This window comes from Bubalus kerabau, chromosome 2, assembly GCF_029407905.1.
Source record: "Bubalus kerabau isolate K-KA32 ecotype Philippines breed swamp buffalo chromosome 2, PCC_UOA_SB_1v2, whole genome shotgun sequence".
Taxonomy (NCBI): domain Eukaryota; kingdom Metazoa; phylum Chordata; class Mammalia; order Artiodactyla; family Bovidae; genus Bubalus; species Bubalus kerabau.
This window is the reverse complement of record NC_073625.1, coordinates 172,193,468-172,208,149: the sequence shown is the minus strand read 5'-3', so window position 1 is coordinate 172,208,149 and position 14,682 is coordinate 172,193,468. Positions and strand designations below refer to the sequence as shown.

The 14,682-nt window shown below is 33.5% G+C and overlaps 1 protein-coding gene across 7 annotated transcripts in view; it reads left to right on the top strand.

Annotated features, from left to right (window-relative positions):
- The window catches only part of U2SURP (U2 snRNP associated SURP domain containing), a 50,115-nt gene that overhangs the window by 15,124 nt on the left and 20,309 nt on the right, over nucleotides 1-14,682 (top strand). For 5 of the 7 annotated variants that reach the window (XM_055569432.1, XM_055569428.1, XM_055569426.1 and 2 more), the window contains 15 exons: nucleotides 571-685; nucleotides 1,244-1,377; nucleotides 3,697-3,764; nucleotides 4,311-4,405; nucleotides 4,489-4,524; nucleotides 4,612-4,694; nucleotides 5,672-5,837; nucleotides 6,004-6,215; nucleotides 7,161-7,204; nucleotides 10,272-10,376; nucleotides 11,306-11,372; nucleotides 11,453-11,616; nucleotides 13,150-13,312; nucleotides 13,717-13,796; nucleotides 14,194-14,281. In XM_055569432.1, the coding sequence (XP_055425407.1) occupies nucleotides 571-685; nucleotides 1,244-1,377; nucleotides 3,697-3,764; nucleotides 4,311-4,405; nucleotides 4,489-4,524; nucleotides 4,612-4,694; nucleotides 5,672-5,837; nucleotides 6,004-6,215; nucleotides 7,161-7,204; nucleotides 10,272-10,376; nucleotides 11,306-11,372; nucleotides 11,453-11,616; nucleotides 13,150-13,312; nucleotides 13,717-13,796; nucleotides 14,194-14,281 (1,620 nt within the window). Of the gene's footprint in view, nucleotides 1-570; nucleotides 686-1,243; nucleotides 1,378-3,696; nucleotides 3,765-4,310; nucleotides 4,406-4,488; nucleotides 4,525-4,611; nucleotides 4,695-5,671; nucleotides 5,838-6,003; nucleotides 6,216-7,160; nucleotides 7,205-10,271; nucleotides 10,377-11,305; nucleotides 11,373-11,452; nucleotides 11,617-13,149; nucleotides 13,313-13,716; nucleotides 13,797-14,193; nucleotides 14,282-14,682 lie in introns of those variants that run through there. The other 2 variants (XM_055569427.1, XM_055569433.1) reach the window with 2 other exon arrangements.

Here is a 14,682-nt window from a genome sequence, read left to right as displayed (position 1 = left end):
AAAATTTTCACATACTGTTGGATTTATTTCTATATTTTCTGTTCTGCTCTATTTGACCTTCAAGTCACATGTTTTAGGGACATTTAGAATAAATTGTCAGGGTTCTACTGAAGGTTTTTTCTTTAATGCAAACTCTCTGGAGATATTTAATGCAAACTGTTTGAAGCTTTTTCAGACTTCTAATTATTTATGTCTTTGGTGGTTTATGACAGAAATGTTTATATTTACTGAATTAAATTGTTGTGCCTTAAAATTGTCATAAACATTAATAGAATAATATAGTCTGTGTAGTCGTCATATAGTTGCACCCTTGAGTTGTCTCTAAACAAATTTATTTAGTGGATCCTTTTTTTTTGTTCCACAGATTATTGGTAGAGGAGCAAAGTCCTTCTTAATTTCAGTGTTAATTAGTATCTACTAAGGATTAGGTATTATTGCCTAATAGGAGTGCTTAATAACTGCTTTCCCCATTGGAGGGAGAGATTCTGTTTACATTATTCCTTGATGAGTTTCACCCTGTGTACAATAATGTTTATATCAAGTGATATTAATATTTTCATGTGTATTTAGGAGGATGAAAAGGCAGCTGCTGAGATTTATGAGGAATTTCTTGCTGCTTTTGAAGGAAGTGATGGTAATAAAGTGAAAACGTTTGTGCGCGGAGGTGTTGTTAATGCAGCAAAAGGTTAGTGTGAATGTTACAGTCCTTGAGCAAACCTAAAAAGTCTTGGTTGAATGACTAGGTAATGATGAAAAAAGTCTGGTTGCTTTTCAGTTTCATTTTCCTTTCTATCAGCGCCCTCTGGTGGTGCTACTTATTAGCAAAATAAATAGCCAAATAAGGATTAATGAGAAACTGGAGCCAGGGAAGTTTTTAAAATATATAGTACCTTTCAAGTTTCAAGAGGGCAGAAAACTTTGTAAACACATGAAAAAATGTATTTTATAGTTCTACTTTATAGTCCGAGGAGTGGAATTTCTGGTCATTTGGTAACTATTTGTTTAACCTTTTGAGAAACTACCTGTACCATTTTACAGATTTTATAGTTTTACTATAAAATGATTAAACTAGTATTTTTGAGAATAAGGTAATAGTATTTGAATTATCATATTTAGTCACAGGTCATCTGTCTTAGTACTAAAAAACATTTACTAATTTTTGTTTATTTTCAATAAAAATAGTGGGTGAAGAAAATCCATGTAATGTGAAATTAGTTTTGAAACTTAGTATTTTAAATTTCAGAAGAACATGAAACAGATGAAAAAAGAGGTAAAATCTATAAGCCATCTTCAAGATTTGCAGATCAAAAAAATCCCCCAAATCAGTCATCCAACGAAAGACCACCATCTCTTCTTGTGATAGAAACCAAAAAACCTGTAAGTCATACTTAAGTAAGTGACCATTTAGGTTCAGGGATGGCACTGCCAATAATATTTTCTGTACTTCCACTGTAAGCAGGACTTTGGTTTCTTGTTTTTAATTCTTTTGGGAGTAGATACTGAGTTTTGATGCTTAATCTTCTATATGAGATAACAAATTGGGACACACAGATGACACTCGGTACGTTCACTGAGCAGTTAACCTTCGCGGTTACTCATAGTATGTTGCAAGTTAAAAGTTAACTATATTTTAGGTATAAATGTGAAATAATGGGATAGTCTTTTTAAGCAATCCTGAACTGGGTATTTAAATACATCAGCATGCGTGATATCAATTATTTGGAAGACTTTGTACTCCAACAATGTGTCTGTTGCTTGGGACATGTTTGGTAATGTTCCAAGTAATCTGATAATTACTATCAGAACTAGTGACATTTTCCTTTATATATTCTTAGGGTTAGAAAATCTTTTGTATTTTGAGAGTGAAATTTTTCTTGGAGGATGGTAGGTAGATGTGGGTCTTATCATTTGGAGCCAGATTTGATGAGAAAATGTGGTTATACTGAACAGTAAAACTGGTTTTTCCTATCTGACTGTGAAAGCAATTAAAAAACAGTTTTATTTAATTCACATATCATAAAATTGACCCTTTGGAAGTATAAAGTGTTTTTTAAAGTATATTGACAGTTGTACAACAATCACTAATCTCTAATTTCAAAACATTTTTATTATCCCTAAGGGAAACTTTACACTTTTAGTCATCCCCAGCCTTTGGTAACCGCCATTAGTACATTTACTGATTTCAACTCTTTATGGTTCAATCATATTCCATTTTATGGATAATGCTATGTATTGTTTATCCATCTTGACAGACATTTGGGTTGTTTCCACTTTTTGGCTATTATGAGTATACTTCTGAAAACATTCGTGTATAGTCTTCTGTGGACATATATGTTTTTTCTCTTAATATATATTCCTAGTGAAATTGTATCACCACTTGCTGAAATTTATTTTAGTCATTTTAGTCGATGTGAAGTTGTACCTAATTACAGTTTGATTTGCACTTGTCTAGTGATGTTGAGTATCTTTTTATTTCTTATCCATTTGTAGTCTTCTTTAGAGAAATGTCTTTTCAGATCCTTGGCACATTTTTAATTGAGTTGTCTTTTTATTGTTCCTTGGTGGTTCAGACGGTAAGTGTCTGTCTACAATGTGAGAGACCTGGGTTCGATCCCTGGGTTGGGAAGATTCCCTGGAGAAGGAAATGGCAACCCACTCCATTACTTCTTGCCTTGAAAATCCCATGGACGGAGGAGCTTGGTGCAGGCTCCAGTCCATGGGGTCGCAGAGAGTCGGGCACGACTGAGTGACTTCACTTTCACTTTCTTTATTGTTGAGTTCTAAGAGATTTTTACAGTTTTTGGAATCAGGTCTCTTACCAACTATGTTGTTTTCTTCCTTTGGGTTTTTTTTGTCCTTTTCTGATTGTGTCCTTTGAAGAACAAAATTTTATAATTTTGATGATGTTCAATATATCAGTTGTTTTCTTTTGTTTCTCTTGGTGTCATATCTAAGAAACTGTTGCCTAGTTCAGGCTCATGATGATTCACTATGTTTTCCTAAGAGTTTTATAGTTTTGGTTGTTATATTGAGGTCTGTGAACCATTTAATTTTTGTATATGGAATGAGGTAAAGGTCCAATTTCATTCTTTTTTGTGTTTGGATATTCAGTTTACCTACCTCCTTTTTGTTAAAAAGACTATTCTTCCTCATTGAATCAAGGATCCCAAAATAAGATAATAAGGATTTTAAATAAGGATCTTTTAAAATAAGGATCCCAAAAGCATTTTTGGAAGCAGTTTTAAGAGAGAAATTCCAGCAGTGTTGCTGTTTGTTTCAGTAGTTAATTTCCTCCAAGGTGATTGTTTTGAGAGTGCATATTTCTGGTAGTTGTTCATGGCAGTTATTTACATGACATTTCAGTTACTTTATGGTTATTAGTTTTTCCTCCAGTGCTCCTCTGGCAGTATTCTGGCCTAACAATCATAGACTTTATTTAAGGGGAGGATAAAGTTGGTGTCTCCTTTACTTTAAGACTTCTGCTTGTTGTTTTAATAATTTGTTGAATTCTTAGTTTTAGAGAACAGGAAGGACAGACAGTTCAGTGGTAACAGAAGCATTCTTTCTTTTTAATTTAAATAATTAGATCATAATTGGCACAAAAATAAAAGTATATTTAAAGTGATCTGATTGTCGAACCATTAGTTTTGTTTGACCTTGTTTTGTTTGAAGTATAACTTATCATATCCTTCATAGCCACTGAAGAAAGGGGAGAAAGAAAAGAAAAAAAGCAATTTGGAACTCTTCAAAGAAGAATTGAAACAGTAAGTTTTATAGTGTTGAGAATGGCTCTCATAGGTATTTTGAGCTGATTCTTACAGATGCAGGTGCGAAGAATGTAGTCTGCCAGTTTGTTTTTTACTAACTGGCTTACATAAAGCTGTTTTAGATATTTTGTGGGGTATACTTGACAGTAAATTAGCATTTTGTGCAGCATCTAGATTGCTTGCATTATATGGATTCAATTAAGTTGAATTTAACTAATGTCCGGAGTCCTGTTTGCAGTGGAAACAATATAGTCAGTGAGATAGGGGTGAGGAGTGGTCTATCTTAGCCAAGAAAGAACAAATTTAAGTGTTTTTCATGTTGAATTTCCTTTTCATCTTACAAGTGGGCTTTGTATTCTTTTGCTTATACGACACATGAGAAATCTGCTCATGATTTGTAGCTGAGGGGCGCTTCTAGTCTCGGTTGTCAGTGTGTCACACAAATATTTGAAGTTATTTGAAGGTGACATCTGGATAAGTTCTGGATTATCAAATGTGAACAAATTTTGGCTCATTATTAGTGATTATATATATTTTCAACAGAATTCAAGAAGAGCGTGACGAGAGACATAAAACAAAAGGCAGGTTAAGTCGATTTGAACCTCCACAGTCAGATTCTGATGGTCAGCGTCGTTCTAGTAAGTGACATTTATTTTAATGTTTATATTTGTGATGAACTATTCTAAAAACTAAGAATTGTTCTCTTTTTCTTCTTTTAAAGTGGACGCGCCTTCAAGAAGAAATCGATCATCTGGTGGTAATACAGTTTCTTGCTTTTTTAATTCGTAGAAATTGTCCAAACTTTGTATTTTGCAGGTTATAATTTTTTTCCTCTTTGTCATAGTTCTTGATGATTATGCACCTGGCTCACATGATGTAGGCGATCCAAGCACTACTAATTTATACCTTGGAAACATTAACCCACAGGTAATACTAGGAAAGTAAGATGAATATTGGCTCATACATTGTATGCTCTTGTTGGAAAACTGCTTTGTCAATCAACATTAAAAAAAGATGAAGTCAAGAATGTGAAATAAGCAGATTTGGTAGAACTAGGTAGGAACTGAAATTATCTTGGGAAATTGAGCCTTACTGATGTGGGCCAAATTTTCTTGTTATAATTCTTGAGGACTTGTCTCCTCTTTTTATAGCTGGACTGTACTCTGATTTTGAAATGTTTTCCTAAGTGCTGATTTTATTTATCAAATCAGGATATGACCAGTGATGGACAGTATTCTTTTTAGACTGTCTCCTTCTTATGGATTTCCTTTTTTCATTTTTTGTCTCCATAATAGCAAAATAATATTTCTGCCGCCTTTTATATTTTAATTCTTTCCCCTGCTATGTTCTTAACTGAATCTGGTGGTGGTTGTGCATAGTATCTTTAATACATGTTTTGGACCTCATTGCATATTTACCATTTTCCGTTCTGTCTTTTCTTGATTACACTGGTAGCTGGGTGCTGGAAAAGAAAAAAGTAACCGGGTCTTTTATTACTTTCATTGCCAACAAATATTTCCTCCTTGATTTAAGTATGATTATCATTGCTGCCTGAAAAATGTTGGTAAATGCTGAACAAATCATTGTTTTAAAACAAATCATTGCTGTAGCTTATTTTAGATGCAGACTCTCAAAAGGAGGAAGAGTGAAGGTAAAGGTGTGTTTTTGATTTCTCCAGCCTCTCAGTGTCTTTACCTGGCCACTTACGTAAAACAATGTTTTTGGTATGAAAAGATTTGTGAATGCCAATGAAGGCAGAATTTTTCCCTTGCAGAGGTCCTAGTACTTGGATGGAAAATTGTAGCATTGATAGATTTCTTCTTATCTTGCAAAATTACTTTGCTTTCCATTGTATAGAATTATTTTCTCTTTGCATACTAAAAATATCTTACGCCTTTTAATAGATGAATGAAGAAATGTTGTGCCAAGAATTTGGAAGATTTGGACCATTAGCCAGTGTGAAAATTATGTGGCCTAGAACTGATGAAGAAAGGGCAAGAGAGAGAAATTGTGGCTTTGTGGCCTTTATGAACAGAAGAGATGCTGAAAGAGCTTTAAAAAATTTAAATGGTAAGGAAGTCCATCATAGAATTTAGACATTGTTTTGGATTTGAAAAGTATCAAAACTCTAGGGGGAAAATGAACCAGAAGTGTGAAGGTTAAATGTGGAAATTAATTCATATCACTAGAGATTTTTTGAGAGTTACCAATGTGACTTTTCTTTTCTTTCTTTTAGGAAAGATGATTATGTCTTTTGAAATGAAGTTAGGTTGGGGTAAAGCTGTGCCTATTCCTCCACATCCAATATACATTCCGCCTTCCATGATGGAACATACGCTTCCCCCACCTCCATCAGGACTGCCTTTTAATGCGCAGCCTAGAGAGCGGTTAAAAAACCCCAATGCTCCCATGTTACCACCACCTAAAAACAAGGAGGATTTTGAGAAGGTAATTTTAAAAATGTACATAGGGCCGCATCTAATTTGTAAATACTAAATCTGTGGTAGTATTTCTTTTCAACAATTTTATAGAAAATGTGTGTGTAATTCTGTTTGGCAACTGTTAAAGAAAAAGAAATAACTTAGATGTGTTCCCTGCCTTAGCCCATGGAAACCCTGTACTGGGATAATAGATCATATTTTTATTTGTGGCCACCATTCCTTTTTTGACCTCTTATTAAGTTTTTTTTGTTGTTGTTTTGTTTTCTTTGTCCTCTGTTGTATCCAGGTTTGCTTAAGTGTAGTATCTAAATTTATTTTGAGAAAGTGATACTTTGTATTGGTTAAGTGCCTTTTCAATTAGAAAGACTCTAGGAGTTAAATAGTTAAATTGTTTGGATGGCAGCTAGCTAATAACTTCTCAAGATCTGAGGTATTAGAATATTTGAGAGCATATGTGGTTTTTAAAAAGTTTACTCTATTAAAAGCAAAGGGTGAGTATTTTCTTTTTATTAAACAAAACCAACTTAATTTCAAATTATAAGAATTTGTTGGTTCTATTATGAATTAATTACACTTAAAAATGACAGGGCTGGTTTTAAAGGCTTGGGAACAAAGTAGCAAACTGTATGGCTAGAGGCAAACAGTTAATTATTTCACAAATTAAAATCTTTATCTGATAATTCTCAGTGTAGTACCTATTTCAGTGCATTGATGTGCATTCTGGCAGGAATGTTCTGATTCTTTGCATTTGGTGAACGTTTATTGTTCACTGAACACATCCATTTGCATTTATGTAATTGCTTAGTGTATAATTACTTCAGATGCAGTGATTGCCTGCAAAACTTGTGATTAGTTGTGTAGTATTTTCAATGCATATGTATATTTTTGCTTGTTACTTGTTAACAATACTCACATATTCTATGTTTATTATCTGATGTGACTTCATATACAGACTCTGTCGCAAGCCATAGTCAAAGTGGTTATCCCAACAGAAAGGTACATGTTTTTCTTTATTATTACTGATCTAAATATAGACAATATCCCCTTCTGAATTTAAAAAAAAAATAGTGTTGAGGAAAAGGTAGTATCTTGACTGAGCAATGGTTCCTTCCCAGTACTTTTTGGGGGGATATGTGAAGCTTAATCAACTTTAGTACACTTTGCAATTTTATGTCATTATCTTTTTTTGTTTTTATTGTTACCAATGTAGGAAATTTTATAGCTTTAGCAGATAGAATGTGTTTAATAGATTTAATCTGGAGTTGCTGGTCTACTAATACTGGACTACTGTGATGGGAAAATAGGTGTTTTAAATATATCTTAAATTTTAGGTAATGTTACATTTTGACCTGATCTGTTGTTTTTTCTTGGTTCTGAATTGTCTGTGTTTAATGTACAACCTTAGTTTGAGTTTTCTTTACTGAAAGCGTAGCTTTATTTTTTTCCTAAATGATTTTAAGAAGGAATTTCTTTTGTTTTTATGAACACTGGACATAACTAGAATTTTTTTTTTTAATAACAAAAGTTTTTGGAATTCTTTTATTTTCCTTTCTTCCTTTTTTTCTTTTTCAACATAATGTTAAAGCAGAAGAATTCATGCTCTAGGTATGCTCTTGCTCAGTCAAGCTAAGCCTTTTCCCAAACACAGGAACACAACACTGGTTGAATAATAAATGAACACAAAAGAATACCAAATTCTCTTTGACATTGGCCTTGGTGAGCAACACCAGCTGAACTGTCTGCGGCAGCGGGGGACCAGGAAAACATCATGGGATGGATTGGGAAAGTATACAGTTTTTGACCAGACATTGGTACGATCGACTCCAGTAAATGTGGTTTTATTATAACTGAGAGACAATTTTTGTTTTTTTGTTGTTGTTGCCCAGAATAAGATAATTACCATTTTAAAATAAAATAATGCACTTATATCATCTTTTTGTACTACACTGTTTCATTCTGATAGAAAAGTCACCCTTTTAAAAATAAGCACATAATCCTTAAGGATAAGTGATTACAATTCTTTAAGAATCTTGAATTTAAGTTAGCAACAACTAATTGTCAGATTTTGATTTTAAATAATCATGAAGCACTTTAGAACTTCTTTTAAACTTTATATTTTCTAAGAATAGATTTATCAGTTACAAGCCTGTTTAAAACTTTAGTGGGTTTTTTCCCCCACTGGTAAAGAACTCACAGGGAAGTGTATTTGCAGCACTCAAAAAGTATATATCCAGTATTAGTTTTACATGTGGCTCAGCTTATTTCTAAATAAGATTTTGAGTATACATTTTGCTGTAAAGTCTTGACTCACCATTACAATGAATCCTTTGTTTTAAACTTGCTAAACCATTTTTCATCTATCTTTAATATGCAAGTTGCTTTTGACAATTCATAGAAGTTTCCGGATGTGTAGTATTTGCCCACCTAGTCATTAGTTTTATATATTATGAAACACAAAATTCAGTTTAATTTGATGCATACCAGTGGGAGCTTTGGGACCGAATCAGTACTTTACATTGCATTACCTCCATTCCTTTAAAACACTCATTAGCCGTATGGATGCTGAGAATACATTCTCATTTGGATGTCAAGAAATGCATATTTGCAGAGCAGGTAGTAGCATTTGTGAAAGAAATAAATTTTAGATTTAAAATTAAGTGATGCTTTTGGGGTTTTAACAATATGAGGTTGAATTAATAGTTTTAATATATAGTTCCCCCTGTGTTAAACACTTATTAAGCCTCCATGTGATTTTTTTGACCTCTTTTAAGAGGTCAAAAAAATTCATTTTTTTCATTACATAGAGATTTTAATGTCCACTTAAGTAGGTTTGCCTGAGAAAATAATTATAATTACTATGAGATAAATTATTTTATTGTTCATGTACTCTGAAGCAGGGCTTTACAGAGCAAAAAAATGCCTTATTCTATAACTATATATTTAATTTATATTCTGGCAGTTATATGAACTTTTAATTTGAGCTGGGAATGCTAAAGGTGTAATTTAGTGTGTGCCTTGTACCAAGAGCCAATATCCTTTTGCTTTTCCCAATTGTTATTTGCCAGCTTTATATGGTGGCAACTAATAAAATGAGAAATCAGAAGTAGCTGTAATAAACTGAATTATTTTTGCCTGGAATTGTAATCAATGTCTGAAATTGTGTTTGGAGTCTCATAAAGTATCAGATTTTTAAAATAAAGACTTTCTATAAACCCAGTCAACAAAACGACAACTAAAAAGTTACATATATTTATTTTTGGCTTAAATATTGGGAAGTAATTGTTATGAAAAATGGGAAGGGAATATCATCATGTCCTGTATTTTGAAATATTTTGGAAAGAGGACTCCATTTGTTTAAGGCTTTGGCAATATAATTGCTTTATTAATTGATAACACACAGACAGAATTATACATGTCATAAACTGTGAACTAGTTTGAAGTGTGATACAAAGGGATGTTGCCTCATTAAAGGTCAGATTCAATAAAAACTCCATCTGCTATATGTGTACCAGAAAAACACAGGATTTGGATGGATTTTTTTTCTTTAAATCAGGCCTTAAACTTGTTAGTTTTGCATTTTTACAAACTATAGTCATGTCTATAACATTTCAATATCACCAGAAAAGTGCTTGGCTTAGGAATGTTTTCTTTTAAAACTGAGATAGTGTGTAAGTTTTTAGATGGTTATGATAACATATAAGCTCTGAGTTACTGATTTTATATATTTGCAGCTTTCCAGTTAGTTGTGGTTCATAATTTAATGTTTTGCATTTGAAAAATAAAGTTGAGTGGCATTTAGAAATTGAAATCTTTATTGCTATGAAGCTGTGTTGTGGTCTCCCACCCCCCCTCCCCTTCTCTCCCACTCCCTTATCCCCATTACCCTGCTCCCTCTTAATGCACAAGGTATATTAACATATGCTCCAGGTTACTTTCTTGGTATAAATTCTGTATTAGTCAGCAGGACAATCTTTTTCTGCACAATTATAGTAACTTAGGTCAAGTGTAGTTTTATATAGTGGTAGGTCTGAATCCATTTTCTTTAACTGTGTTGTTGTTGTAGGAATTTGCTCGCCCTGATACATCGAATGATCGAGTTTGTTGTACGTGAAGGGCCAATGTTTGAAGCTATGATTATGAACAGAGAGATCAACAATCCTATGTTCAGGTGTGCATTTTTTTTTAATTGTGGTAAAATTTGCATGTAGTATACCCATGTAATTTACTGTTTCTACGTGTACGGTTCAGTGGCAGTCTTTCATACCTGAAACTCTGTACCCCTTAAACAGTAACTCCATTCCTTTGGTCCCTCAGCCTCTGGCAACCACGTTTCTACTTTCTATCTCTTTGAATACTCTAGGTACTTCATCTGAGTGGGATCATGTACTTGTTTGTACTTTTGAAACTGACTTAATTTCACTTAGCATATGTCTTCAGGGTTCATCTTTGGATGAACACACACACACACACACCACATTCTGTTTATCCTCAGATGTGCTTTTTTAAAATACTTCAAAAATATTCCAAGAATAAAGTCCTGAAAGTATGAGGTTATTTTTGTAATGGGGTGAGAGGGTAGTTTTAACACATTATTGACCAGAGTTGTATTATGGCCACAGGTGTTAGTTAGCATTGTTTTTAGCATTTTCTTGGAGGAAAATACTTTTCATTTTGTTTTTCACTGAAAGAGTCATAAGCAAGATATGGTAGAATAAATGAGGTTTATAGAAAACTACTTATCTTCTGGATAGTTATGATATCTAACACATTCATTCACAGTTAAGTCATTTAAAAACTGTTGCTTTTGAAATTACATCTTGGGAAGACTTCTCCATTGCCAGACGCAGTCCCTGACTTAGGAGTGTTCAATAAAACTAATCCTAAGACTCAGCATGATGCATTATACCTTCTGAGTGTTAATGTCAGTCAAAAGACAGTTTGGAGTGAGGGTGAGGATTTCTTTTCAGGGATCTTTGCTTTTGATTTTATTTAGAACTAAATAGGCAAATAAAATTTCTCATTTGTTTTTATTTACTTGAAGGCACTTCTGCATTAAAAAAAAGTGGTGTTTAATTTTTTTGTTTGTTTTTGTTTTAGATTCTTATTTGAAAACCAGACACCAGCCCATGTTTACTATAGGTGGAAGCTTTATTCTATTCTCCAGGCATGTATATAATCAGTTACTTTGTTAATTTTGAATCTGAGGTATTGGACCTTTCTAATAGCATTCTTGGCACTTATTAGGGAGATTCTCCAACTAAGTGGCGGACGGAAGATTTTCGTATGTTCAAAAATGGATCTTTTTGGAGGCCACCACCATTAAATCCATATCTGCATGGGATGTCAGAAGAGCAGGAAACAGAAGCTTTTGTAGAGGAGCCAAGTAAAAAGGGAGCACTTAAGGAAGAGTAAGATTTTTTTTTTCCTTGTTTTATTTTCAGAAAAGATGATTTAATGGTCACTTTAATTAATGGAGTAGGATGTGTTAACCTTAAAATGGTCTTTAAAATTTTGTGACTGTTTTAAATAGTGCGTGTCTTAACATATACATTTTCATTTTAAACATCTTGAAGTGAAGTGAGGTCGCTCAGTTGTGTCCAACTCTTTGTGACCCTATGGACTGTAGCCTACCAGGTTCCTCCCTTCATGGGATTCTCCAGCCAAGAGTACTGGAGTGGGTTGCCATTTCCTTCTCCAGGGGATCTCCCCTACCCAGGGATCGAACCTGGGTCTCCTGGGTCTCCAGGCAGACGCTTTAACCTCTGAGCCACCAGGGAAGCCCTTTAAACATCTTGGCAAGTGTAAATGTGTGTCCTGCTGAACTTGACCTCTTCTTACTGATAAAAATTGATGATGATCTCTTAAGTGATGGCACTTTAGCAGTGGAATACTTTATATTCATACAGAAGTTATCTCAGGGTCCTTAGAATTGTTGCTTCTCTGAGTGCAGCATAAAGAGGGAAAATTATTGTATGACTTAGTGAAGTGAGATGGATGACTATGCAAAAAGCTGCTCTAAGAAGTACAGTGTGCGGCCACCATGGAAACATGTTATTGTTAGTTTTCAGCGCTGCTACAGTGCAGTTACCTTGGTTTAACAAGCAGAAACAAATTTAACTATTGAAATGTTCAAAGGAAATTCTGTATCCCTGATTTGGGGGAAAAAAGGCTAAAATGATATTTAGCTTGTATCTATATGCTTCATTGTGTTAGCCTATAAATCTTAAAGCTATTAATAGTTGCATTGGTGCATTGTTCATAAGAGCATTGATAATAGAGAACGACAGTATTTGAGAGTATATTTGATTCTAAAGATGTATGTTCACCATCACTTTTGCCCAGGGATCTGCATATACTTAAGCCCATAGATAGGCTAAGTCTGGATGCCTCCTGTTTTATTTGAACACAGCCATATCCGTTCTTTTACTTGTAGTCTGTGGTTCCTCTGGTGTTAGAGCAGCAGAGTTGAGTGACTGTATGGCCTTCAAAGCCTCAATATTTACTATCTGATCCTTTACAGGAAAAGTTTGTTAACCCTTGCTTTAGCCTGTCCTAATTCTATGCAGACATGCTAAAGTAACAGACTTCAAAGGAAAGTGAAGAGCATGAAGGATCTTTTTCAGTGTAATAGGGTAATAGAACTGTAATGTTCTCAAGGACTTTTGGGAAAAAATGACTGTAATTTTAATTTACTTAATTTGTAAACTGAAAGTCACTGAAGTAAGTAATTTATTTGTTCCTGGAAAAGTGTTCTTCCCCATATAAGTTCTTAAAAAAATGTAACACATTTGGAGTATGTAACGCAAATCAGACTTAACACAATTTAGCCTTCAGAATTTTACCTGAGTGGGTTTTAAAGAAATTAGTTTGTGAACAGAAATGGTAATGGTATTTAAAATTTGTCTATAAATACTTACAAGCAAAAAAAAATTTGTATTCAGACAGAGAGACAAATTAGAAGAAATTCTGCGGGGGTTAACTCCAAGGAAAAATGATATTGGAGATGCAATGGTTTTCTGTCTTAATAATGCTGAAGCTGCTGAAGAAATCGTGGATTGCATTACTGAGTCCTTGTCCATCTTAAAGACACCCCTTCCCAAAAAGGTACGGGAATGATTTTTCTTTATGGAACATTTAATTAAGAAAAAGAGGTAATAACTGACTTCTGCTTTGATTGAAATTGGTTTCATTTTTGAATCAAGAACTTGACTGAAGAAATCTTTCCCATGTAGTTTTGTTTTCCTTCTGCCTGGGAAATGTAGGTTAATTGACACAAATTATCAATAGGTTGAAATGTAAATGAATTACAACTTTTATTCCTGCTAAAGTCATGGTTGTGGTGATACAGAATTTCTTAAAATTCTTCTATTTAGTTATAATTAAGTTATAGCTAAACATTGTCCTTATGCTGTTGATTCAAAAAATTCAATGTGGAGTTTTTGTTAGCTACATTATTTGCTGTTGGTTTTCAGTTTTAATCCATTTTATGCTATCTTTTGGTATTCTAGATTGCCAGATTATATTTGGTTTCTGATGTTTTATACAACTCTTCAGCCAAAGTTGCCAATGCTTCCTATTATAGAAAATTGTAAGTATAGTGATGTAAGGTGATATGCCTAAAATAAAATATTTAAGGGTAAGATGCTCAGAAAAGAGTATAGTAAGACTCTTGCTCAGTTCCCAACATTTCCTTTTTGGTGTTTATTTTATGAATCAGGGAAGCTTTGAAGAACTGGCTCTGAAGGGAAATTTGGAGATATCAGCCCTAATCTTGGCTCTGCTATTCCTTTTTCTGCCTTGAACAAGTCGCTTAACTTTTCTGTTCCCTATTTTATGGAACAAAGAGGTTGGACTAGATGGCCCAAAGTAACCTAGATGTAAAATTCCTTGTTAATCAAGGGAACTAGTTCTTAAGACTCTTTGGGGGCTTTTGCAGAAGAAAAATTCAGAATAATAGTTAAAGTAATGTATTATTTGAATTTCAGTTTTGAAACAAAGTTGTGTCAGATATTTTCAGACCTCAATGCTACCTATCGTACAATTCAAGGCCATTTACAGTCTGAAAACTTTAAGGTACGTTTATTGTTTGGTTATTTTTGCCCTAGTGTTTTAAATGGGACATGGGGCTGGGAACCACATTGGAGAGCTAAGAGTATGTAAGAGGGCTGTAAGACATAACTTAGGTGTTTCAGAAATTACTGGTTTAAAATTTACCACCATTTTACCTTCAGTATCGGAAAAAGTCTAAAATTTTAAAATATGTGTAGTGTTTTGGGTATCTGGTTTATTTTTAAACATTTTAATAAAATATTAGTCTTTTCACAAAAAACATTCAGAAGATCACTTGTTTTGTAGTAGTATATATAATTTGGCTGGATTAGAAATATACATTTTAGTTATTCATGTTTAGAAAGTATATTCAGCAATTAATTTTTTTTAATAAACTCTGAAGTTATAGACCAACATTAAGAAAA